At 33.3% G+C, this 24867-nt stretch overlaps 2 protein-coding genes across 2 annotated transcripts in view; both read right to left on the minus strand.

Annotated features, from left to right (window-relative positions):
- Positions 1-314: 314 nt before the first annotated feature.
- On the minus strand, positions 315-12061 carry LOC109620086 (uncharacterized). Its single transcript, XM_066087523.1, has 7 exons — positions 11644-12061; positions 10018-10213; positions 6025-6836; positions 5565-5705; positions 3005-4821; positions 2239-2337; positions 315-595 (listed from the first exon to the last, which is right to left on the minus strand). The coding sequence occupies exons 3-7, from the start codon at positions 6333-6335 to the stop codon at positions 315-317; spliced, it is 2649 nt and encodes an 882-aa protein (XP_065943595.1). The 5' UTR covers positions 6336-6836; positions 10018-10213; positions 11644-12061.
- Positions 6336-24867, minus strand: part of LOC136276202 (dentin sialophosphoprotein-like) — a 21339-nt gene continuing 2807 nt past the window's right edge. Inside the window, exons 3-4 of the mRNA XM_066087526.1 lie at positions 6448-6836; positions 6336-6362 (exon numbers count right to left, since the gene is read on the minus strand). Coding sequence (XP_065943598.1) covers positions 6336-6362; positions 6448-6836 — 416 coding nt within the window. The remainder of the gene's footprint in view (positions 6363-6447; positions 6837-24867) is intronic.

Below are 24867 nucleotides of genomic sequence, written 5' to 3' on the forward strand. Positions count from 1 at the left end.
ATGCTAAAATTAATCAAGATCTATACCCAAAATATCTGAAAATTTTTTTTTGTCATTTCAAGTTAATGTCAACTAAAAACACAAAACCATATTAGTTTTACAGTTGTATTAATCAATTCCAGCTAAAGTTATCATGGCCCTTATTCCTTAGTTATTTTACAAAGGTGAATGCTCATCACAGCAACAAACATGACAACAGTATGTATTGGTAAAGCTATACATGGAGTATTTTCTACAAATTCGCTAATTCTCACACTTCTGTGCTTTATACAATATATGAAAATTGATGTCCACAAGCTATAATGAACTTGTAATTACTTCATTATCAAAGTAAATAAAGACAAAAGTTTTTTGATAAGGTTGTACACTTGATCTTTCACATTTCTCCAAGTTCTTTTGGAAAGGATTTTATCCTTTTTTAAAACATTCTCGATATCGTTCTTGCCAGGAACTTTGGACATTGCAATAAAATGGGAAAAATGCTTGTTGACTGAATTCATTTCAGATGGATTCCATGGTTTTTTCTGTGTTTTGTGACGTTTGCCTGCAGAATTTTCATCGGTAGATCTGCCATCAGAGGGTGCTTTCCTTTTCCCTAAAATTACGAGTTTTACAATATAAATTGGTTGATGATATGGTTGGAATGTGAAAAATGCAAATAACTAAGAAGACATACAGTACCGCAACATTTTTTTTCACAAGATAAATGATAGAATTTACGCACGATAGGACAGGCTTAATGCATGATAGAACAGGATACATGCATGATACAATAGGATTTATACACCATAGGAAAGGATATACTATGCATGTTCATAATTAACGAATAATCACGATATATGATCTTCACGATTTACCCGAAAATGGCATAATTTGATAAAGAAAATGTAGGAAATAAGAAATATTATGCAGAATTTCATTTTATTAAAAAAGTCAAATTATTACGAGCTGCGTCGTTAGAATAAATTCATTGGAAAAATAAACTAAATTGATGTATGAATTATCTTTATCAATAATCAAAATACAATGCGTGTTCTTTAATAATATATAATCTATCTAAATATTATCATTTTTTTTTATTGAATTAAATAAACAAATTAGATGACATGCAAGTTAATGTTTACACAGTAATTCAAAACACTCTCTGCGTACGATTTAATATGTCAGACATACAGTTACATATGTTATCTTGTTCCAAAGAATTTTCGATTGTACACATTATCCTATCATCTCCAAATGTTACTTATGTCTTCTTTTTAAAAATATCTTTCGACTTAAGAACTTCAATACATATAGCTTAATATTGTTAATTTGATGGAATGTTTGATAAAGATTTGCATAATTTGTTCCAATATTATTGTTAACGGAGCGATGAACGACTTATAACTTTAAAATAAAATAGCTTGCTTACGAAAAGGCAGGATACAGCTAACACGATAGGATAAATGGAGAAACTGATAAAATATAACGATAAACCTGATAAGATTACTGTACGTTAGGATAGGACTAATGCACGATAGAACAGTTTACACGCGCGATACAATAGTATTCATACATTGATAAAGGATTGTAAAATAAATAACTTTGCAGGTACCATAATTTCATATCTCATTCTGGCTAAATATTTTTAGAGAAGTAAAAAGGAATTTGTCATCTGCATCTATCATACATGTATATGTAATATGAAAGATACTAAGTATATAAAAACTTTCTGTATAAATTACATGGTCTTGACATGTACTTGATTTTTGACTGAAAATTCTTCACATTATGAGCAGACAGAAAATATGGTAATGCCAGTGATGAAGTTTATCAACTATATTCATGAGTCGTATTTAAGCTTTGTTTTTGTCTTGTTTTAAGAAAACAAATTAACTAAGAAAATTGGTTTTTTTTTGTAAATCAGAATTTGAAATCTTTCCACTCAATTAGAAACATATTTTCTAACAAATATATTCTTGGGAAAAATGTCAGTATGATAATTAAAATACATCTGTTGGGAACTGTTTTGTTATGGATGGGGGAGATGTAAAAAGTTTTTCAAAGATGCATATTGTTCAGGAAACATTTAGTTTAAAACTATGACCCTGTGTGGACTGAAGCTTGACTGTTAATGTACCCAACATTTAATCTTGAGAACTGCTTTTTTTTCATGCATCTAGTTTAAAGTAGAATTATAATATACCAGAAAAGGAGAATATACCAATAATAAATGTGTACTGAAATAAGGGTACAGACCTTGAGCGCTTTTATTATGAAGACTGTCTTTATCAGTCTGGTAAGCCATTTCTCCATCACTCTCATCAGCACAGGACCCGTCAATTTCCTTTACCTCCTCTGGAAAAAATAATCAAAAAACGATAAGAGTAAGTTATGAACATTAATTCTTATATCATATATACAAGAAATTAGAATTCTTACCTTCATTAACTAATAAGAGGCCTACAGGCCTTGACAGTCACCTGAGTACCATATCATTTAGATTAACCTGGCTGAGGGTCTCGTTTTTGCATTTTAAGCTTCATTTTGGAGTCTAAACCCTAATCCAAATTTTAATTTTGGTTAAAAGAAACTTGCAGACTTTAACGGTAAACTTTTATTACATTCAGTTTTGCTAATAATGCACACGTGCAGTTAATTCCTAAATTATGGCAGCAATATGTTACATGTACCCATGTGAATTAATTGACCTAAAAAAAAGTCATTCACTATACGGCCAAATTTATCCCCACCCCCCCCCCCCCCCCCCCCACGAAAAAGCCCCAACCCCTGCCCCACTCCCAGTGAATTTCACAATTTTACAGTACAACAGTCCACAATAAACATACTATACTAAACCAAATCTAAAATCAAATGTTATCAAAAGTCTATAGATCAAACTTGCACAGGAGGAATAAATAATCACCATTGAAATATAACAAATGAGTTCATTTTAATAATCTATTCACAACACTGAATCCTTTCCTGTCTATAAGCCTATCATAATTTAAAGAAAACAACTCACCCTGATTATTAAAGAGCATCTCTGTGACATTTTTCCCCTCGTTAATTAGCATCAACATCTTGGAGATCTTTGTTTTTTGAATGATATCCAATGGTTGCCGATAAATTTCTCTGTGGACTCTTATGTCATGGCCAAGGAATTTGGCTAACTGATCCTGACCGTTTTCACTAAGCTCATGGATTTGTGCCATTGTGGCAATGTGTTTTCTGAGGTTTGTATAGGTTATAATGTTTCCATAGCGCAATTCTATTTTCCCACATATTTCATTCAATACGTCACTTGCCCTTAGTGTTCGTGTGGAGGGTGATGGTCTAGCAAATAAATATTTTCCACATACATTTGCATCACTTCTTTTCTGCATTAAGAGATCAATGCATTTAATCATCTCTGGAGTAAGTAAAATTGCAACTTTTCTTTCCTGTTTGCCTTTGAGTTCAATTCGAGTCAAAGAACGACAAAGCTCAATTTCCACGTCTGACAAACTTGATTTAAGTTCGTCATCGTAGGGAACACTGTTTTGTGCTTCAATAGCTTGCTTGTAATTGTCTACAGTAATACGCTGCACATCGCCTCCACGCTTCCTGTTAAAGAGAGTTATGTGACATAGCGTCATCTTTGCCAGCTCAATGTAGAAAGCTGAATCATTCGACAATTTCATCAAAAGTTCTTTGATTTTTTCTTTTAGGTAGGAATTAAGCTTGTACACATCCTCGCATAGAGGTAACATTTTTGGCGCATTATACTTTTTCTCACTCAAAGTTTGTCGCGCGCGGGAAGAGATGAGATCGTTCCAATCAGACTCATACAACTGAATAAAGGCTGAACCATTCTCTTGTTTTGTTATATCTGACTCAATAATTCCATCTGATCTATAAATCCTTGCACATCGTTGAAGACTATACCCTATTTTCAGTGCAAGTGAAGGAGTTGCATACATATGTGTATCTTCACTAAATCCAGCAAGGGACTTCACACATGACACAACATTGTTAAATTTCTCAGGACTAAAACAATCCTCAATCTTCTGGATACCCCATTCAGGTGTCTTTTTGGCTTCTCCAATTAGTCTGCCTAGTTCTCTCATTCTGCAGCTGATGTGGTTAGATGTATGTTCCTGGATGTCCTTATTTTCATACAGGCGCTTTCCAAATTTCAGTATGAGTGGATCGCGATATATATACATATAAATGTCATCTTGAGACATGGATAATAAAACATCTTTGTAAAATCCTCCATTAATATGTTCTGGAATAGGTAGTAAAAAACGACCTTCTTTCACTCCTTGATTTTTTTTATCAGTCTGCTTACTAACACATGTCTTAAAATGATCACTCAATGAAGTTTTGGAGTACAAACCCTTGCAACCAATACATGGTATAAATTCACTATGTGCTCTGGTCTTCTGCTCTCTATACTTCGGTATTAATGTTCCAGTTCCATTTTTCAGAACGTTGAAGTTGTGATCCCAGTCTCCTTCATTTCTTATTGTTTTCCAAATTTCTTTTCTTTCGGCACTGTTTTTGGGTAAGGAAAGAGCCTTAGCTACAATAACTTCATTTTTGTGCATTGTTTCCAAGTGTCTAGCCAGTTTTGGGTACAATTTTCCACAAAATTTGCATGCATGTTTTTTGTCCCATTTCTGCTTTCCTTTCTCTGTGTTGGTTTTCTGTACAGTGATAATTTCCAAAGGGATAGATATTGGCACAACAATACTTCTCTCAGAATCATTACTGTCACTGACATAATCGGGAGGATTGGATAAATCTTTCAAATGTAGCAAGGAATGAACTGCATTGTCATCTGTATCACTAGAACCCCTATCAAAAGGAATTGTATTAATTCAATCTGACAAATAGCAAAACTCATGTTTCTATAAAGTTCACTTCTGATGTACTTAAATTTAGCAAATTCATAAAAATATAAGAAATACTAGACATGATCTCATTGCGAGCAACAAATAGGTTTTCTGTTTGATTATGAATTAATGACAGGGTTCAACTAATATGTTGACATTATTTCATTTCTAAAATTTAATAAATCCACCTTAATTGGGCAAAATCATAACAAATACAATAACTTTATTAAAATCCAAAAATCTTAAGAAGGGCTTAACTAAAAGCCCGAATGATTTTATGCATTACTTAACAAAAACTGGAAATTAAAAGGCTTAATATAAAACAATTCATTTTACTAGGTACAAATTAACAATTCTTCTGAATCAGATTTGGTACGAGTTACTATATTAATTTTCTCAGACTAATTTTTGGCCCAACACTGCAGAATTAAGATTTCCAAAAAAGGTCATTTTTAAGAGGCAATATCTCTGCAATGTGTTGGAATCACTTCCAGTGACATTCAGAAGTGACGGACAACCTGCCCATAATCAAATTTGGTAAGTTTAAAACATATTTTGATGAAGAAAAAAAATCCAAATTTTTAATTTAAAATTTTTTTAAAACAGTTTTCCAAAAATGCCATTTTAGCAGACCAGAAGTGACGGATGATCAGGGTATTAGCTGAAAATAAGGAATCTACAGTATATTCTTGTTTTTGTACATACCTAGTTTCAAAAGGGATAGATATTGGAACATCAATACTTTTCTCAGAATCATTACTGTCACTGACATAATCGGAAGGATTGGATGAATCTTTTAAATGTAGCAAGGAACAAACTGCATTGTCATCTGTATCACTAGAACCCCTATAAAAAGGAATTGCATTAATTCCATCTGACAAATAGCAAAACTCTGTTTCTAAAAAGTTAAGTACTGGTGTACTTTAACCAATAAATTTATAAATATAAATAATATTGAATTTGCTATAGGTATGTTAATTTTTATAGTGATTACTAAACAACAAATTAAGACTGATGAACCCAATTCTGTATAAAATTCAAATCATTAATTATACTCTTATTTTTATACAATCCTTTATAGACTTACAGAACCTATTCTTGTAAATAATGATCAGGTAGAAAAAAAAGAATCTGCAAAATTCCATTTTTTAAAGTGTCTACTTACTGATCAGTATCTTCTGAAGGTGAATAATCAGATTTGAGAATCATTGGAATCCGAAAAAGAAAACTCAGCATCATCACCAACAAAATCATGGTGTATAAAGCTGTCAAGTTTCTCTGGAAAATCTGTGGCATTCCCAGGTACACGGCTGTCAAGTTCCTCTGGAGGATCAGTGGCATTCCCGGGTACACAGCTGTCAGGTTTCTCTGGAGAATCCGTGGCATTCCAAGGTACACTGCTGTCAGGTTTCTCTGGAAAATCCTTTGCATTCCCAGGTACACAGCTGTCAAGTTTCTCTGGAGAATCTGTGGCATTCACAGGTACATTGCTGTTAAGTTCCTCTGGAGAATATATGGCATTCCAAGGTACACTGCTGTCAGGTTTCTCTGAAGAATCCGTGGCATTCCAAGGTACACTGCTGTCAACTTTTTCTGGAGAATCTTTGGCATTCCCAGGTACACTGCTGTCAAGTTTCTCTGGAGGATCAGTGTCATTCTCAGGTACACTGCTGTCAAGTTTCTCTGGAGAATATGTGGCATTCTCAGGTACACTGCTGTCAACTTTTTCTGGAGAATCTTTGGCATTCCCAGGAACACTGCTGTCAGGTTTCTCTGGAGAATCTGTGGCATTCTCAGCTACACTGCTGTCAAGTTTCTCTGGAGAATATGTGGCATTCCCGGGTACACTGCTGTCAGGTTTCTCTGAAGAATCTGTAGCACTCCCAGGTACACAGCTGTCAGGTTTTTCTAGAGAATCTGTGGCATTCCTAGGTACACTGCTGTTGAGTTTTTCTGGTGATTCCGTAGCATTCCGAACTAAAAAAAAAGAATATATGTATGTCACTTTTGGACAAAAATAAAATTAATTAAGGTTGTCTAACCAATCACGATAAACAGTTTTATAAAAAAGAATGCAACATAATTATAAGATGAGGGCTTTATTTATTTAACTGGCATGGTAAGAAAAAATCAAATTTAATAGCTAATTATGTAAATTAATAAAGAGGACTTATCTAAAATCGACAGGGGTCTTTTTGAGTATCCGAATATCTAAAATCGACAGGGGTCTTTTTGAGTATCCGATTGCAAAGTTGTATAGTGAAAGTTTATTTTGAAGCTGACAAAATATATTTTATTAATATTTTTATTTAAATTTTCACTTAACCAATTGGTCAATGAAGTTCCTAGTTTCACTTGCTTCTAATAAGATTTTACGTGCCCCAAGCAATCGATTAGTTGTGAATATACCGGTAAATCCCTGAAGTCTTTATTCTTCATTACTTTTTCCATTTTTTTCAATGTTACACAATTTATTGTAAATGGACATGTATGTATGACTTCTAATAGCAGCTGTATGCTTGCAATACAACAAAGTGGACAACTGAATCTTTTTTACATGTCTTAATGGTAACTGATTAAACTGACAAAACTTAAAATGAACTGGAGGGATTTATATCAAGGGTGATAATTGGTAACTAGTTAATTACCTGGTACATAACACAGCTTATTCAAGTGCAGGTCCCCATAGCTGTATCGTGTGTATCAGGTCCTCAGTTTAGTGTATACTATATTTATGTGTAAGTCCCCAAAGTTGTACCGTGTGTATTAGGTCCTCAGTTAAGTGTATATTATATTTATGTGTAAGTCCCAAAGTTGTACCGTGTGTATTAGGTCCTCAGTTTAGTGTATACTATATTTATGTGTAAGTCCCCAAAGTTGTACCATGTGTATTAGGTCCTCAGTTTAGTGTATACTATATTTATGTGCCAATCCTCAAGTTTTACCGTGTGTATTAAGTCCTCAGTTTAGTGTATTCTATATTTATTGTGCAAGTCCCCAAAGTTGTAATGTTACTCAACATGATGGAAACAATTCAAAATTGAGCAATTGGTTAATCAGATGAAATAAATAAACTCATGCAAATATAATCAAAAGAAAAAAAAAACTCTTCACAATGCTTAAAAACTTTAAATTCAGCAGGATTTAGACTGCTACTGCATATATAGCTTTCAAATTGTCATATACAGTCTAGACTGCCATAGCAACTCTCTGTCTTATGCGACCATATCAAGACCCACATAACATATTTTTCATTGATATATTATGTCTTGAAACAAGTTATATCTTATTCTATACCAATATCAAAGACAACAAAAATGCTAAACCGGCTAATCTTATAATTGCATGGTTAATCTGATAATTTTTCTCGGGCAAATTGACTATAAGATTAAGTGGAACCCTCGGTATCTAGATTCTCATCTTGATTTGGATTAAATAATGGGGCGGGTGGGTGGATTTATTTTATATAATCTTTTAAAAACTATTATTTTCACCATTCATGTCCTAGAAATTACAACTGCTCTATTCCTGAAATATTTAAATTGTTAATGCTAATATGAGTATACAAACCCATTTGTAATCTTTTAATTTCAACTTAACTGCACATGCAGAAAGACATTTGTATCTTTATTATAAAAACATGACTGGAATCGAACGTTTATCCATGTTAAGCAGCCATTGCAATGTTTGTATGTGCCGAGCTTGATATTTTTTCCCTGAAATACACTGGAGCGGGTCATTTTCAGAGAGGTGGGCGGGGATGAGAATCTAAAAAGTAATTTTATGTGGCCTAATGGCCATGAATTTTAAAATACAGCTAATAATTAAATCCTAGTTTTAAGATAAAAGATACCGTACATAATATTTTATCTATTTGAAACAATGTACTAAGTTAATAATGATTAATGTTGGATTGTCACATAAGACAGTCTAGATTGTATATAGATTGACTTTACTCCAAAGGACAAGTACTGTGAAATCATTAGAATTTGTGGTGGCTAAATATTTGTAGTATTTGTGTGTAGCACTCCCCCACAAATTTACACTCTTGACGAAAACACATTTTGAAAGAGTACCTGGGTAAGTCATCATACTTAAACTGAAAACCGATGCATCTATGAAATTTCATCCCCACAAATGAGCAATAACCCATAGTTCATGAAAATTGGCCCTCACAAATTCAAATAATACCACAGTAGTCTAATGATAACGAGTTACAACCTGTAACAAAACAAATAACAGAATATAATGCACAAAAAATGAAAAACGTTTTAAGGATGTGTATTACATGCATCTCTTTTGGACATCTACAGAAAAAAAATATATGTTGTCATTGGACAGCAAAAAAAGAAGGCCACATGCTATATCTGGTAGTTTTTAGGGCTTGGACGATACTGTACTGAGCCTATTCGGTACATATCACGATACATGAGGTGCGATACGATACATATCACGATACATTGCAATTAAATGAAAACATGAATAACAGTTTAAAATTTATTCAACCTGCCGATGTATTACCGCATGTCCAAAGTTATTTTGTTATATTCATAATGAGCGTTGCACAATTTACAAATTACTTTAGTCTCGTGTACACTAGTTTTTCATAAACAAGTACTCCAAAAGTTTTCCACACTCCATATTTAGCTTCCTAACAGTTTTGACAACTTTACGAGGTTTTCCGCCATCTTTGTACTTTCATATTAGGCGCGCGGACTAAAAATAGCCAATATATGAAGCTCGGATATTTTTGAAAAATTAAAAAAAGTTCGGTAAGGTATCGTTGTATTAATGGTAAATGTATCGATCCAAATATCGTCAAAATAAATACCGCGATGCACCGGTGCATCGGTGGATCGTCCCATCCCTAGTAGTTTTTGCCTGACTTTATGACGTCAGGCATATCAAAGGTTTAAAAGTTGCCTTCTCAGAAACAGTGCAGACAGTAAGAGCAAGCAATATCAAGATTTTCAAAAAAAAGATTGACAGACAGACTAACAGGGGTAACAACAATAACATTCTTTACAAAGTGTGGGTATAATTTTGATTACTTAAAGTGTAAAATACATACAAATTTAAACATCAACATGTGAAAATCTTTCATCGACTATTAAATCACAAAAACTTCCACAATCAACATATGCAATGGAGTAATTACCTTTCCTCTCCAAGGATAGATGTTGCCTGGGCCATAGTCATATACCAGTTCTGTATTAGAGGATAATGGCCTTAGAGAGAAAAAACAAATGACTGGCTTTTCATCAATCTCCATCACTTTTGGTCTACAATTTGGATGGATATGATCATCATTTAACAGACGTCCAAATGATCCATCTTCTTTTGAAGCATCAACCCTTGATGAAAATAAAATAAGCAACATAAATTTGAACCTTGCATAACTGGTATTGTCACAGTGAAAGATATGAAGACAAAATATCTAAAATTGCAAATCACTTCATAAGTTCTACATATATATGTGTATGTAATAAAATATAAAAACAAGGCTTTATATACGTAAAAGGGTATACTGAAACATTTTTAGAGCTAGATAATCACAGTTCACTAGGGCTGTGTATTGGTAAAGATTTTCTGATACATTACGATACTCGCTAGACTTATTGAAAGCAACGGAGGTTGATGCAAACTATATCCATGTAAACACTGAGGAGATCCAAAAAAATACAATAAACAAGAGGTTTCTCACACAGCCCTCAGATTTTTGCTCTCTCTGGATTTATCATACGTTTTCAGAACATCTCAGTGATTATATGGAGAATTTACGTCACTCAAAAGTAACCTTCCTATTGCTTTCGACAAGTTTGGCAAGTATCTAGTCCATTTTGGAACAATGTGTTTATTATGCGACAGACAGATGTAGTTAGACGATAGGGATAATTCATTTGATCATTTTCCCACCTAGATCTCATCAGAAATCGTTGGAGATATTAATATAGAACTTGTTTAAAAACATATGTTGAAGTAGACTGATAAGTGATGTTCTAATCATTGATTATAATCTAAAATTAGTAGATTATTACCGCATTCTAAGTGCTCGATTATAAAAAGTTTCATTACAATTAATTGGTTGGGTTTTTATTTCCCTCTCGACAAGCGCATATCATATAGCAGAATATTTGAGACCCGAACTATCAATACACCAAAAAGGAGCTGCGGTTTAAAAATGGCTGATATGTCAGACGTGCGCTATCCCTACCCGTGAAATAAAGCACAATCTCTTGTTTGGACATTTTTTTGTTTCAAGAAATTGAGTGTTGAACCGTCTACCTACTTAAGAACATCTTTTGAATACAGCATTTTTATGGCAAGAAATATTAAATGAATTGAAATATCAAAGGCCTATTAACAAGTCAGTTAATTGTATCTTGTTTCTTTACATTTTTTTAACACTTAACTAAGAAATATGACAAATTTTGATTATTATCGATAATAAGTTAGTTGCAGAGAGTCGATTATTGATTATGAAAATCTCACCGATTCCTATCACTAGCTTGAAGTGAGGACCTCCTATAAATCCAAGACGGCGGGTGTCGTCCTTTTACTTTTCTAATTTACATTGAATATACTTTTTAACATGATTGAGACTGGGGTTTTCAGTGAATTTATCTATTGCAATACATACACCTTAGATTACCAATTTTAATCAATTTTTCCTTCAACAAATATCTAGAAACTCATTCTCCAACAACCAAGCCCTTGTATTCTTAACATAAACAATAAAACATGGTGAACATGATGTACAAATTAAGCAGCAAAAATTTCTTACCAAAAAGGCTTTCCTTTGAATGTAAATTCAAAAATATATGTGTCATCTACATCTGGTTCTTTCTCTAATAACTCTCCTTCATACGGTAATAGGAATTCATTTTGTCCAAATTCTTTCTTTGTAAATACACCTCTTCCTGAAAATAAATAAAGAACTTCCATTAGGGGTTGAAATTTACAAGATATACTTGCTGTATGCAAATTAAAAAATGAAATTGTGCGCTAAAAGAGACATGTGGTTGCCAACTTTTGCGAGTTACAAAATAATGGTCTAGCTTTTTCGGATTTTGAGGTTTATGATTATCCATTCAGATTTTAATTCAGAAGCTTACACTCAAGAAACTGTAGATGTAGAAACATTAGTTAGGGTGTTTTGAATTATCCCAAAATTAACCCTGTTAAACACAATCAGTTGTTCTCTTCTATCTTTATCATAAAACAAAGTCTCAATACAAACCCTAAAATCATTGAATTTCACAATTACAAACAAGTTCAAACTATACTCAGAAATACTAAATAGAATTCGAATGTTGGAATATTGACAGACTGTTTCCATGTACAAATTGTTAGGTTAAGAAATTATTTATACCTTCACAAATTAACAGAATCATGATATCACTGCATTTTTCACAGCCCCTTAGGCATCTGACAAACTCTGCATTTTAACAGCCCCTTAGGCATCTGACAAACATTTTATTATTTTATGTAGTAAAATGATCAATTTTAAAATTATATACAAGAATGGGTTCCTCAAATTATACAAAAAAAAAAAAAGATTTTATTCCAATGCAACCTAGTTCAAAATCACTTTATTGTATCTAATTGTTAATGATATAAACAATTTTTAGGATTGGTCTAATGTGTGGAAAACATTTTTTCCTTAAATTTAAATTATTTTGCAGAATATTTTTGTTGTACTTAATCATTAGGGCCTATATATTTTTACAAAGTTCCCAAGATAATTTCATTGTTTCCTGACTTTTTTCTAAACATTTTTAGGGTTTCTAGACCCTTGAGATCAACATGGGACCTATCAATATGTAAACCATCAAATTGAATTAAAATATTTTATCCTGCAACTACTTCTTGCATTGACCAAATAAAGGTAACCCAATAAACCAAAGCTATATTCGGTAAATGCCCCAATATAGCCTCATGCATTTAACTAACGTTCAAATACACTATGACATCATTTTTCTTGCTTGGTTTACGCCATGGTGTCATGGTTTCAACTGCAGATAGGCAGCAAAATCTGACGAATTAAGCTTATTTGAGATGCAAAATGTGATATTATGTTACAGGATAAACAAAATACATGATAACGTCTTAAAATATGGGCGATATTTGGGCTCGGTCCAAAAACATGAAGAACGCCTGGCAAGCTTTCTTTCCCTTGCCCAAATACCATAGATTACTAATTAAATGGAGGAATTAATATCCGCGTTAAATCGCAAGAAGCCCCCTCCGCAGAATTTATAGTCTCGTCATTATTTTCTGAGAGTTGAGAACCATAAAAAATATATTTTTATTTGTGCAATTTGATTCAAACCAGCGGGATTGCATGGTCATGATCCATCACTTCTAGTGTTGTCAAATTGGTTGGAAATGATAATATTGATTAATCGTTCAATCGGTTGTCTCTTACAAACCGATGATCGGCAAATAATTGAATCCATTACAAATTGTGTTCAATTCATTTAAATGAAACACTAAATAAAAGCTAATAAATAGGATGTATGCTGTATTGTTATCAATGAAAGTGTTACATATCTTATGAGATTAAAAAAACTAGTTTGCAACGGTTTTTATTTCACTAAATATATAATTATTTTATTTATCTCAATAGGAACTAAAAAATATTGTTAACAATGAGATTTTTAAATACAATTGAAGGTCAAAGGTGATCAGTGCATGCTTTTAACATTAGATTTGTTATCTCTGTCTAAAGATATCCTTGATTCACATTTTGCTTATTTACTTGATATTTGTTAAAACCTCTGGGTTCAAAACTAATGACATTCATTCAACAGTATGAAAAATTTCCAAGTTTTCTCCTTTGAAACACCCCCACTAGCTTATCAGGTTTCAACACACAGCTAAAAAATATGATGTCTATGGGGATTTTGTACTGCAAAGTGACCCGCATGATAATGTTGAAAATTCTGTGAGGTATTTAAAGTGACTTCCGAATGGATGTCAACATTCCCCATTTGGTCCTATAATTATCTTGTTTACCATAACTGACCTTCTTTATATTTCATGCAAGAAGTAACTGGGAGGCCATTATACAATTGCCCCAAAACTTTTAGAAGTTTGAATGCAAAGTCTATGAAAGAAACACAAATTGATGAGTACCCGTAATCCTTACATTGCATTGTTTACAGACACAGTTCAAAGTTGAAAACTATCACTGCTCTAAAAAGCGATTTAGTTTACATGCTGAAAAAAATACACATATATGAAAATTGTATGTCAAAATAACTAAACCAAGCTATTCTGAATAGCTTTATTATCTACATAAGTTTTAGAAGCTATACTGGCGTGCGACCAATTCTCGCCAAGTACCATTTCTCGCCAGTACATTGCGACATCATTTTTCATATATACCGGTATTATTTTTTGTTTTGATAAAATGACTTCACAATGTACTTGCGAGAAAAAGTACTCAGCGACAACTGTTCGCACGCCAGTATAGCTAAATCAGGAGATTGTGTTGGAGCTGTATAAGCCATAAGAAATAAGTTTTGTTCCTGTGAATTTTTCTGAGTGACAAATGATATTGTTTCAATTAAATTATCTTGACTATTTTCCCTTTCATCTATTTCAATTGCACCTTTATCACAGGTATGTGTATTTCTATTAAAAACTGTCCAAATGTACTGCATCAATATATTTGGACAAACTATAGATAGATGTGGTATGTTCACAATTTTTAAACGTTTTAAATAAATTTCTTAGGCCTATTCCCCCCCCCCCTGGAAAATTAAAATTTCTTAAATTTACACAGTAAGATGACCAAATGTATGCCTTGGAACCCTCCGCCCCAACCCCAGGGAAAACTAGGCCTAGCATACAACCGAGAAAAAATCCTGGATCGCACTTGAGCGTTATGCACAAAGATATTCCTTTCATGATTTGCAAGGGGATTTTAAAAAGTATACATTGTGCATTTCTCGGAAAGTTCACTATACAACCCGTCTTAATAAGATTTTCATTTCTAATGTTATAGCAAATCGTTATGGTAGAAAATCACCGAGTGCGAGTACCCCCCCCCCCTCTTCCACAGCACATCGTATTTCAAGTTTACATCACAAATGTCATCGAAACATGTAATCAACATACCTTTACTCGGAGTTTCTTTAATATAAAAGGCATCCCGGTCAATGATTCTTTGACCATGTTGACCTGGCCTTCCCCGTTCCCTCCGACTTCTTCTCGACATACTTTTCCCCCGCTTCAACAAAATAGCATTTCCGTTTTCTATACACACGCGCATGCGCATTTCGAATATGTGTATCGTCAGAGGTGCGTAAGTGAAGATGGCAACTACAATCCGCACGGTATCTGTGTAATCACATGTCTGATGAAAACCCGAAAATGGGACTAGATACTTTTCGATATTTTTTAGGTTTAGAACATGCTATTTTTATTATTTAAGCAATAAAAAAATATGGGGACTTAAATCAAGTCCCCAGACTATTTGAGGTCCCCATTTTACGACTTGCGTATCTGAGGCAGGCCCCCAGTTTGGCAGAACCACACACGCACACACACACACACACACACACACACACACACACACACACACACACACACACACACACACACACACACACACACACACACACACACACACACACACACACACACACACACACACACACACACACACAGAAAGCTCAAATACCTTTTTTATTTTAAATGCAGTCTGTATAATAACTATTATTTTCGTTTTAGCATATTAATCACTGTTGGAACTTCACAGAAAATGACTTATACTGGTATATAACCCAACGTTTTCCAAATGCATCAGGACACCCAAATAATTAGAACACCGTCAGTGGTAATAACTTCACGTAAATTGTACGCAAAATCCTTTCGTCAGATGGGAAAAGGTACATGTTTATAATTGCAACTTTAACACTCAGTTCAACTACACACCTAATAAAAGAACATTGCGGCGACATTTATTAGACCCTCAAGAACATTTCTTCAACAACAGACGCGATCCTTGAGTATTAGATAATCGCTGAGCGCTACTTAGTCCAGCTGCGACCATGGCAACCAACCTTCTTGATCACCGGAGAGGGACAGCTTACATACAGTTCACACTTACATACAAGTAGCTCTGATAGCAAATAGAAGCTTGATAGCTTAAATGTGTAACTAATAGACTTCTTTAATCTGTATTTTGTGTTTCACTAGAAACGAAAGCAAAAGTTGATATATTCTGTATCTCTCTATCTTTAAGGTAATTACAATTAGAAATTAACAGGTATGACTTAAAACCACACTAAAAGCATTTATACACATAAAAAAGTTTTGAATTGAAGCACCCAGTATAAAAGGCCAATCTCTGTGTTAAACTTATGACAGTTGTACGCAAGAAGACTTTCGTTAACTTGCAAAATAAAAACAGCTCGGTGCGTGAAAGCATCCAAGGCTTTTAACTCTCATATTACACACACAGACACACAAACAAACAAGAAACATTGTAACAACATTTATAAGATCCCAACAAACAACTTTTCCAGCGACGGTCAAATCTAAACCCTGAAATTAGGTAAAATTGTCAACTCGCTAACGATTTCATTAGTCATGCGCGAAGGATGATCTTCGTATAACAGTTTAATCTTTGTGTTTTTTGCTGTTAATCTAAACATTATTAGTACAGATTTCAGAATATATTAGACTTACAAACCCACAATTGATTTATGTCTGACGATGTTACTGATTTGGAATGATATCGTTTTTTATTTATTTTTAAGAACAATTTCTTAATTTACACTTTTTTGTTTGATTAAATTAATATAAGTTGAACAAACTTCATTAACGAAATATGAAAAAACTTATTGTTGTGCGGCTATATAAACTCAAACACGCGAATCTTGTGTATAATACAACCACTGACCTAAAAGTAGTGGCGAGTAGTCGGCCGCGGGCGAGGACTAGGTTACGTAAAATCACAACAAACACATAGCTCAGAACTCGGGGGAAATAAAATTTTAGCAATACAATGACTAATCAATCAAACAGAATTTTTTTCTTGTAACTTATAACCCAAATTTGATTAATGCTTGATATTACTTCGGATTGAGAATGACAATTCTTTCATTATAGATGAACGATTTCTAAATAGACACACTATCATTTAATACAAATTAACAAAAATACACTTCTCTGGGTAATCTAAATAAAAAATATCTGACTTTGCAGCTAAATAACTTCATATATGAGAAACGCAAGTCTCGTGTATTAGATAATCGCTGACCGTTAGGTAGTCATGCCGCGACCATGGCTATCGACTTCTCGGCCGCGGACGAGGGAAAGCTTACGTAATCGTACACACACACACAGCTATGGTCCTAGATGGATTTAAAATGCACGTAGTAGAATAATTAACACGTATTACAAAGATTCCCTTTTAATTCCGTTATTCGCGTTTTACGTACCAGATAAGAAGACGAATGTTTACATCTTTTGTTCTCGCTTTTTTTAGGATTGTGCACTATAGCGACTTAAGAAAAATGACTTTAATCAATCAATTAAAAGGATAATTCATTCCAAAAAACAATTTATTTTGAATTTAACCTCCTGTATAAACCAGCATACTCTCCGTGAAAGGACACTGTACGCTATCGTATAAATCAATGCTTAATCAACTTTACAAGTAAAAAAAAATTACCTTTTCATCTTTAACCAATATAATAGTTGAAAATAAAACAAAATATAGTTGTATCCGTGCAAAATATGAAATATGAACGCGTGATAAGGTACATGTAGATGAACACGAACCGACCGCGGATAACTTGTCCACTCGCACCGGATCTCCTCAGCCATGTGCGAGAAATGGTTTATTTTTTTTTTTGGGGTGGGGGGGGTGTTGATTTCAAACATTAATAGTACAGTTTTTAAAATATTTTAGATAAACAAACCAACCATAAATTTATGTCTGACGATGTTTCCGATTTGGAGAAATATTGTTCGTAAATATTCATTTACACTCAAATGTTTAATTAAATAAATACAAGATGGACAAACTTTTATAACATAAAATTAAAACAGTTCTTGTATTTACGGCTATATTACCTCAAATACGTTCATGTGGATGCAAGTGTACGTAGCGGTATGCGAATCTTGTGTATTAGATAACCGCTTACCGCTACGTAGTGCAGCCGTGGTTGATCTCCTCGACCGTGGGCGAAGGATATATTACGTAAAAGTACAACGAACAGACACGCACAGCTCAGAACCCAGGAAGATTTGAAAAGTTTGCAGTATAATGACCTTACTCTATCAAATAGAAGTTCTTTATTTTAAAATAAAAACCCAGAATTGATCTATGTTTATTATTGCTTTAGATTGAGAATGACATTGCTTTTATAACTCAACTGAACGATTTCTTTATTGACACCCAATCGTTTAATCCAAAAAAAATATGTGTAATCAAAATTAAAAAAAAATTTTGAGTTCGCGGAAAAATAAACTCGTACATGAGAAACGCAACTCTCGTGTATTAGATAACCACTGACCGCTAGGTAGTCCAGCCGCGACCACGGTGACCAATTTTCTCGGCCGCGGGTGAGGGAGAGCTTACGTAATGGTACACACACACAGCTCTGATTCAAGGTAGATTTTAAATGCATGGTGTTTATAGGAAAAAGGTAATGCATATATTTTTTTTAATTCCATACTTTGTGTTTTACTAGAAAGGAAAAAAGAATGTTTTGTTTTCCAATTCCCGTTTTTAAGGATTGTGCACCATAAGAACTTAACAACAATGACTTAAACTCCTAAAAAAAGCATGTATTCTAAAAAAAAAAAAAAAAAAATTCTTGTGAATTAATGCCTCCTGTATAAACCAGCATACTTTCTGCGGTAACTTCATGCCAGTTGTACGCACAAAGTCTTTCGTTAACTTGTCAAATGAAAACAGGTACATGCTAACATGTAAAGCTTTTTACACTCATACTACACAAATCACTTACAAAATAACATTGAAACAACTTTCATGAGATCCCAACAAACAACTTTTCCAGCGACAGCTATGTCAAAATCCTAATCGTTTTTGAGTTATTAAGCAAAAACTTTTAGGGGCCATTGGCCCTTAATTTAAGGGGCCAGCCCTTTTTTATTGATGTCAAATGAAAGCCCTTGATATTCTGCACAACTTTTATTCTACATGTCTTAACAAAATATTTTTCGTTTAAAAGATATACAGGAAAACATGTCTAAATTTTTGCACTTTTTTGAATCCTGTTTTTTGACCCCCTACCTTTTCCTAAATAAAAAACGTAATCTAAAAACAAAAACAGATGTGCACAACTACAATGTCTCTGTTATTCAAATTTGTTGGATTCCCATTCCCTGCTATCATAGTCTCGGAGCCTTTGTCTGGAAACAAAAGGCCCTAAAAAATTTTAAAAGGGGAATAACTCTTTAAGGGAAAGGGAATTCTACATTTTATGAACAGCTTAAGATAGTGTTTAGTAAAGTACATTAGCCCTGAAAATTTGAGCAAAAACCGTTCAGAAATGAGCAAGATATGAAGCCTCAAAGTTCGCGTCTAGGAAACAAAAAAGAAAAAAGAAAAATAAGAATAATCTTAATTTTTTTCCCCGCACAATAATAGAAAGGTCTTCCGTTGGAAACGGAAGACCTTAATAAGGAAATAAGGATTGAAATTGAAGTTATATACATACTACGCCAGACCCCCCCCCCCCCCCGCGGATAAGGATTATGAAGATTTTGGGAGTCTTTTTTTTTTTTTTTTTTTGCTTTTCAAGATTTTTTGGATGAGTCTACCCCCCCCCCCCCCCACTTTCAAAAAGGATGCTACGTGCCTGCATAAAGATAACAACATTCAAGGGCCTTCCGTCATTTTCAAGCCATGATAAACATGATAAAAAGGACTCTCAAAATAAGAAAATAGACGCAAAGTAAACTGCATTCATGGCATATGTTCACATTGTATGATGTGTCTTAAAATTCCTATTTTGGACTCGTCCAATATAACTACGAAAAAATTAATGAATGAGACATTCTGATTCTGGCGCGGAGTCTTGTAAATGAAATTTCCATTGATCTGAATGGATTTTTCCGTGAGGGTCGGGGTACTAGGTATAAAAACAAATTTAATCGTTCAAAGTTTTGAATTGTTAACAACGATATATCAGATCGAATGTTTTAGAACGATTTATAAATCCAAAATACAGTCATTTTTAATCTGTTGACGCGTGAGCATATGTATTAAGTAGGCGGGCATCCCTACACTTTATTAATTGAAGACAAATGGAATCGCGTCCAGCAGAACTCCCTGGCATTTTAGTGTTTGTAATTATAAATTTATGATTTTGTTTGTTAATAACAATTCAACATCAATTATTAATTAACAATGTACACTCTAGTACGCTTATACACAATTTTGTTGCGATGACCCCCCCCCCCCCTCCCCGGACATTATACCTATTTTTAAATCAGGATTACACACGTGCTTGCATGTGCAGAAGACAATCTGGAACTTAACTGATAACTATATCATCTCTTTGGAAATTTATTTCTCCGTAAGCAAATACGTGTAGTAACTGATACATGCAATTGTGAAAACCATAGAGGAATGCATGATCTGCGCATAATAACTAACTGCTTGATGCAATATTTCTTTTTTCCAACATGTTTTAAGTCAATGATAATATGAAAATATATGCTTGACTTCATATCGGAAATTACTCATTTTCTTTATTCCCCTTTTCAATAAACAAAACAAACCAACAGACCAAATTGATCCAGATAAATATAATTATAAAAAATAAACCTAAAAAACAAACTACACTTTCATCCTTCACCCACAATATTGCCTTTTCGATATTTGTCATCGTGGTAGATCCGTGTAACAATCTATTAAGTAGGTGCTTGCACTACATAGAACCGGCCCTTGCTGATCAACGTTTTCATTAACACATATAAAGGAAAAATAAATATTTAGATTTTTTCTTGGATTTATTTTGATGTAAATAAAAAAGAGAAGAAATTAGTACTATAATATATATGCGATGTAAATCTTTTTTCCACGCAATATTTCGTATAAAACAACGAAGAGTAGTATCTTGAAACTTCATTCAAAATTTGATTAGACCTTTAAATTGTAAAATGCTAACATTGAAAATTGTGCCCGATTTCTTTTTTTTAAGATAAAACTTTATTAAAAAAACTGATTCTTTGAGACAAAATAAATTGACATAATCAGTTTGACATTCTCTAAGTGCAGTTCTGTAGCTCTTAGTCTGAAAAAGAATCGGATGGACGACCTAGGACCCAGATCGTCCATCCAAATTTCTTGAATATTGCCATTTCTTTCGTACGCGGACGCATGTTGGCCGAATACTCACCGAGACTAAATGGTTCGTATTTTAAGTTTTAACTGCGTTTAAAGGTAATATTGGAATTCCGATAATTTTGAAAATGATTAATTAAATAAAAATGGTTAAAATTACCGTTAAATTACCGGCATCGGCCTTCCCCATGCGCGAATCTAGAAGAGTAGGGTGAGGGTTCCAGACCCCACCCCAACCCCCGCAAAATTTCTTTCCATTACATGTACAATATATAATTACAAAAAAATGCCTCGGACATCCCCAGGCAAACTCAAATAACCGTCAGACACTCAGACACTCAACCCCCACCCCAGGAAAATTTTTCTTATCCGCGCATGCCCCCTTCCCCCCCCCCCCCCCCCCCTAAAAAAACAAAATTATTCTTCAGAACCCCCTGTAAAATTTCCAGGATCTCCGCATACATTCTAAAAGATTCATTGGCCCTTGCTTTCGATAAAAAATGCGAGTAAAATGTTTGGTCTTTTTACGTTCATACCGGGCATACCCACTGTGTGATTATAATCGTCGTCCATATTCTGTGTATATTGAGTCAATTATGATGATTCGATAAGTTTCTCAAAATAAAATGCACATGCAAAAAAACAACATGCGGCGACTCAAACTTCAGACAACTTTTAAAGATCTGTATTTGCTTATATACATGTACTTTGTTTCTTTTACACAGTGTTTATACATCTAATATTGCACCATGGTCAGGTATCAATTTTTATATTACGTCACAAGTATGACGCAGCTACGACGGAAGACCTAATCGTTGCTTGCAACGAGCTCGTCTCTAGTTAATACTCTGATATTATGTAAACATTGGCAAACATCGTTCAAATTCTTTTTTTTATTTAGAGCTAGTGGATTGTTATTAATGACGCTACGTTAATTCGAGTGAACCTGTGGTAAAAACTTAACAAAAGATGTGAAAAAGAAACATTTAGATTCAGTTGCAAAATTTGAATTGCATTTATCGTAGATTTTGCGTTAGTTAAATGTAAGCAGTATTCAAATTTATATTTTTAAGTTATATCTTACATAAGACAAAATAAGCAATAAACTAATCATAACGTATGCATTACAAAAAAGAAGGCGTATATCTTAAATTTAAATGATGATTATTTGCATATAATTCATTATAAAGTCACAATTTAAAAGAAAAAATAAACGTTTAAAATACCTATCGTATTGTTGCGTGGGGGAATCATATGGTATATATACGAATTTGTTTAACTAACCAAAAACGCGTTAAAATCAAAAATAAAATAAAACAAAGTGATATCCATATACATGTAGTAAAAATCATAGTACACAAAAATCACTAACCCCATTTGGAAACAGAAGTCAAAGCTTGTAAGGTAAGCCTTTCAATTTTACGCCTTTGCAGGAGGTCAACTCTCCAGAGAGCGTAGTTTTGATGCTCTGATGTCACAGCGCAATGACCTGAATACAAACTCAGGTCATTTTTTTGACCATCAACAGCAGCTTTACTTCCAGTAGTACTAAACAATGTGGAAGACTGGAATGTCGGTTTATGTAGGGCTAGATTTCCTAGAAAACAATTGTGTAAAGTTATATTAAAATAGCTGTGGATATATAAGTGTCAAAAGTGAAATGTACACTTTCTATCATTTGTCTATTTTCTCTAGGTATCAACGTTAATTATGAAAAAAAAATTAAAACTTAAAGGATGTGAGAAATAATTATTTTGAAGAAAAAAAAGCTCATTTGATCATGAAAAGTAAAGAAAATTACTCCGATCGTAGAATTTGCACTGTTCACCATAGTATCCTGGGTTGCAGGCTCCAATACATTCCCCAGTTTTGGGGTTACAGTATTGACAATTATTTGGACAAGGTTCGTCACAATACGGTCCTTTGAAGCCAAGTTCGGGGCAGCCTTTTTAGGCAAGAATACAAACAAGATTACATATATACTAAATAATTGATTAAAGGAATATCAGGTTTAGATTTTGAGATTTTATTAAATACTAAAAAAGATTATACGCATCATTCCCCAACTTCGTAAAATGTGTAACAAATATTGTACGCAGTTTAAAGACAAAAATGTTTCACATACAAAACTGTCACACAATTATTTTTGCAAATGTTGCATGAGGTAATAGAGAAAGTTATCCTGTAATGAAAAAAGACTAGACTATTCTCTATGTATATCAACTAACCAAACACTTCGACTTCACAACGTTCAATGTATGCTTCCTTTGAATAAGTGGGCTTCTGGGTCAGGTTTCCCTCTCTCGTGTTGTAATATATCACGTACCGGCCCACAATTTGACAAGCGATGTTCATGACGCTTTGTATGGAGCTGGCATCATTTTTGGTATCGTGAAAACAGAGGAACCCATCATCTTTGTTTGTTGTATTGGATACGTAAACAGAAAAACCAAGGAATCTGCTCGCATACTTGCTGGATTCTAGATCAATCAATTATAAAATTCTTAACATATTTGCACAAACTTGTGTTTAAGGTAATGACCCCTTATTAATAAAATCAAATACATTATTTATTAAATTTTACCCATTTGGCTGGTCCATCGGTTTTTAAAGCTAGGGCCGTAATTAAAAATACAACCGATTGTGGAAAATAGTGGTGTTTTTATTCATACATTAAGAATATTAGCCTAAGCCTGAAATTTGACTTTCAGAAAATCGGTTTTGACTGATATCTTATGTAAAATGAACAAAGAATTTTACGAAACAATTTATCTGATACCAAACTTGCCTATTCATTAAAAAAAACAGATAACATTGCTTACAAATGAAATGAAATGATACAAACGTTCAAAGAGAGTTTTATCTATTGCAATATTATATGCGTACAGATTTCTCTGAAATGATGACAGTGTTTGTTTACTTCTAAAGGCCCTTAATCAACTGTAAATAAAATTACCCAAATATATCCTCGTCTTGATCACAGAGTACAGTGTATTTTTGGTCAAAATCATTAACATAAATTTTTTGGAAAAGATTTCCTAAGAATAATACAGTGCAAATGGTTGTTATGTCATCACCTTTAAAAAGGTTAAGCTTATTGTAAACATAATTTGAACAAATCTTTGATTTATTTTTATTATTTTAATTGCAACAGAAGTTTTCTTTGGATATCGGTACATCTTTTTAGAAATTACCGCTACTTAGAAAACGCTGTTTACCCGATATGCTTTCTAGACAAAATCTCTATTCAACATGTTTCCTGGTTTTAAGGATTGTTCTTTTCATTAGCTATAATTCAAATTCTAAAACACACTTCTTCTTGGAAAGGGGGTTATATTTATTCTCGTTGCTTAACAAATAGAACAGATATGATATTCTAGTAATTAAGGGTATAGAATGAAGATAGAATTGTTTAAGAATAAGGTCAATTTTTTTCCCTCTTTTTGTGTATTTATCTTCCTTATGCACTGGAATCGATCATGGTCAGGATTTATTTTGATGTTTTTGAACTTTCAAGAGAAAAGTTTAAAGATTCAACTCAACCTTACAAAATAATGACATTTATACAGAAAATGGTAAATGGTCTATATTTTCAAAACGAGTACCCAATCGTATCATGTTTGTATTGCGCTGATCAAAAACAATTGATTGCAGTTGTCGAGATTGTTAAAA

Source organism: Magallana gigas, chromosome 1, assembly GCF_963853765.1.
Source record: "Magallana gigas chromosome 1, xbMagGiga1.1, whole genome shotgun sequence".
NCBI classification, from domain to species: domain Eukaryota; kingdom Metazoa; phylum Mollusca; class Bivalvia; order Ostreida; family Ostreidae; genus Magallana; species Magallana gigas.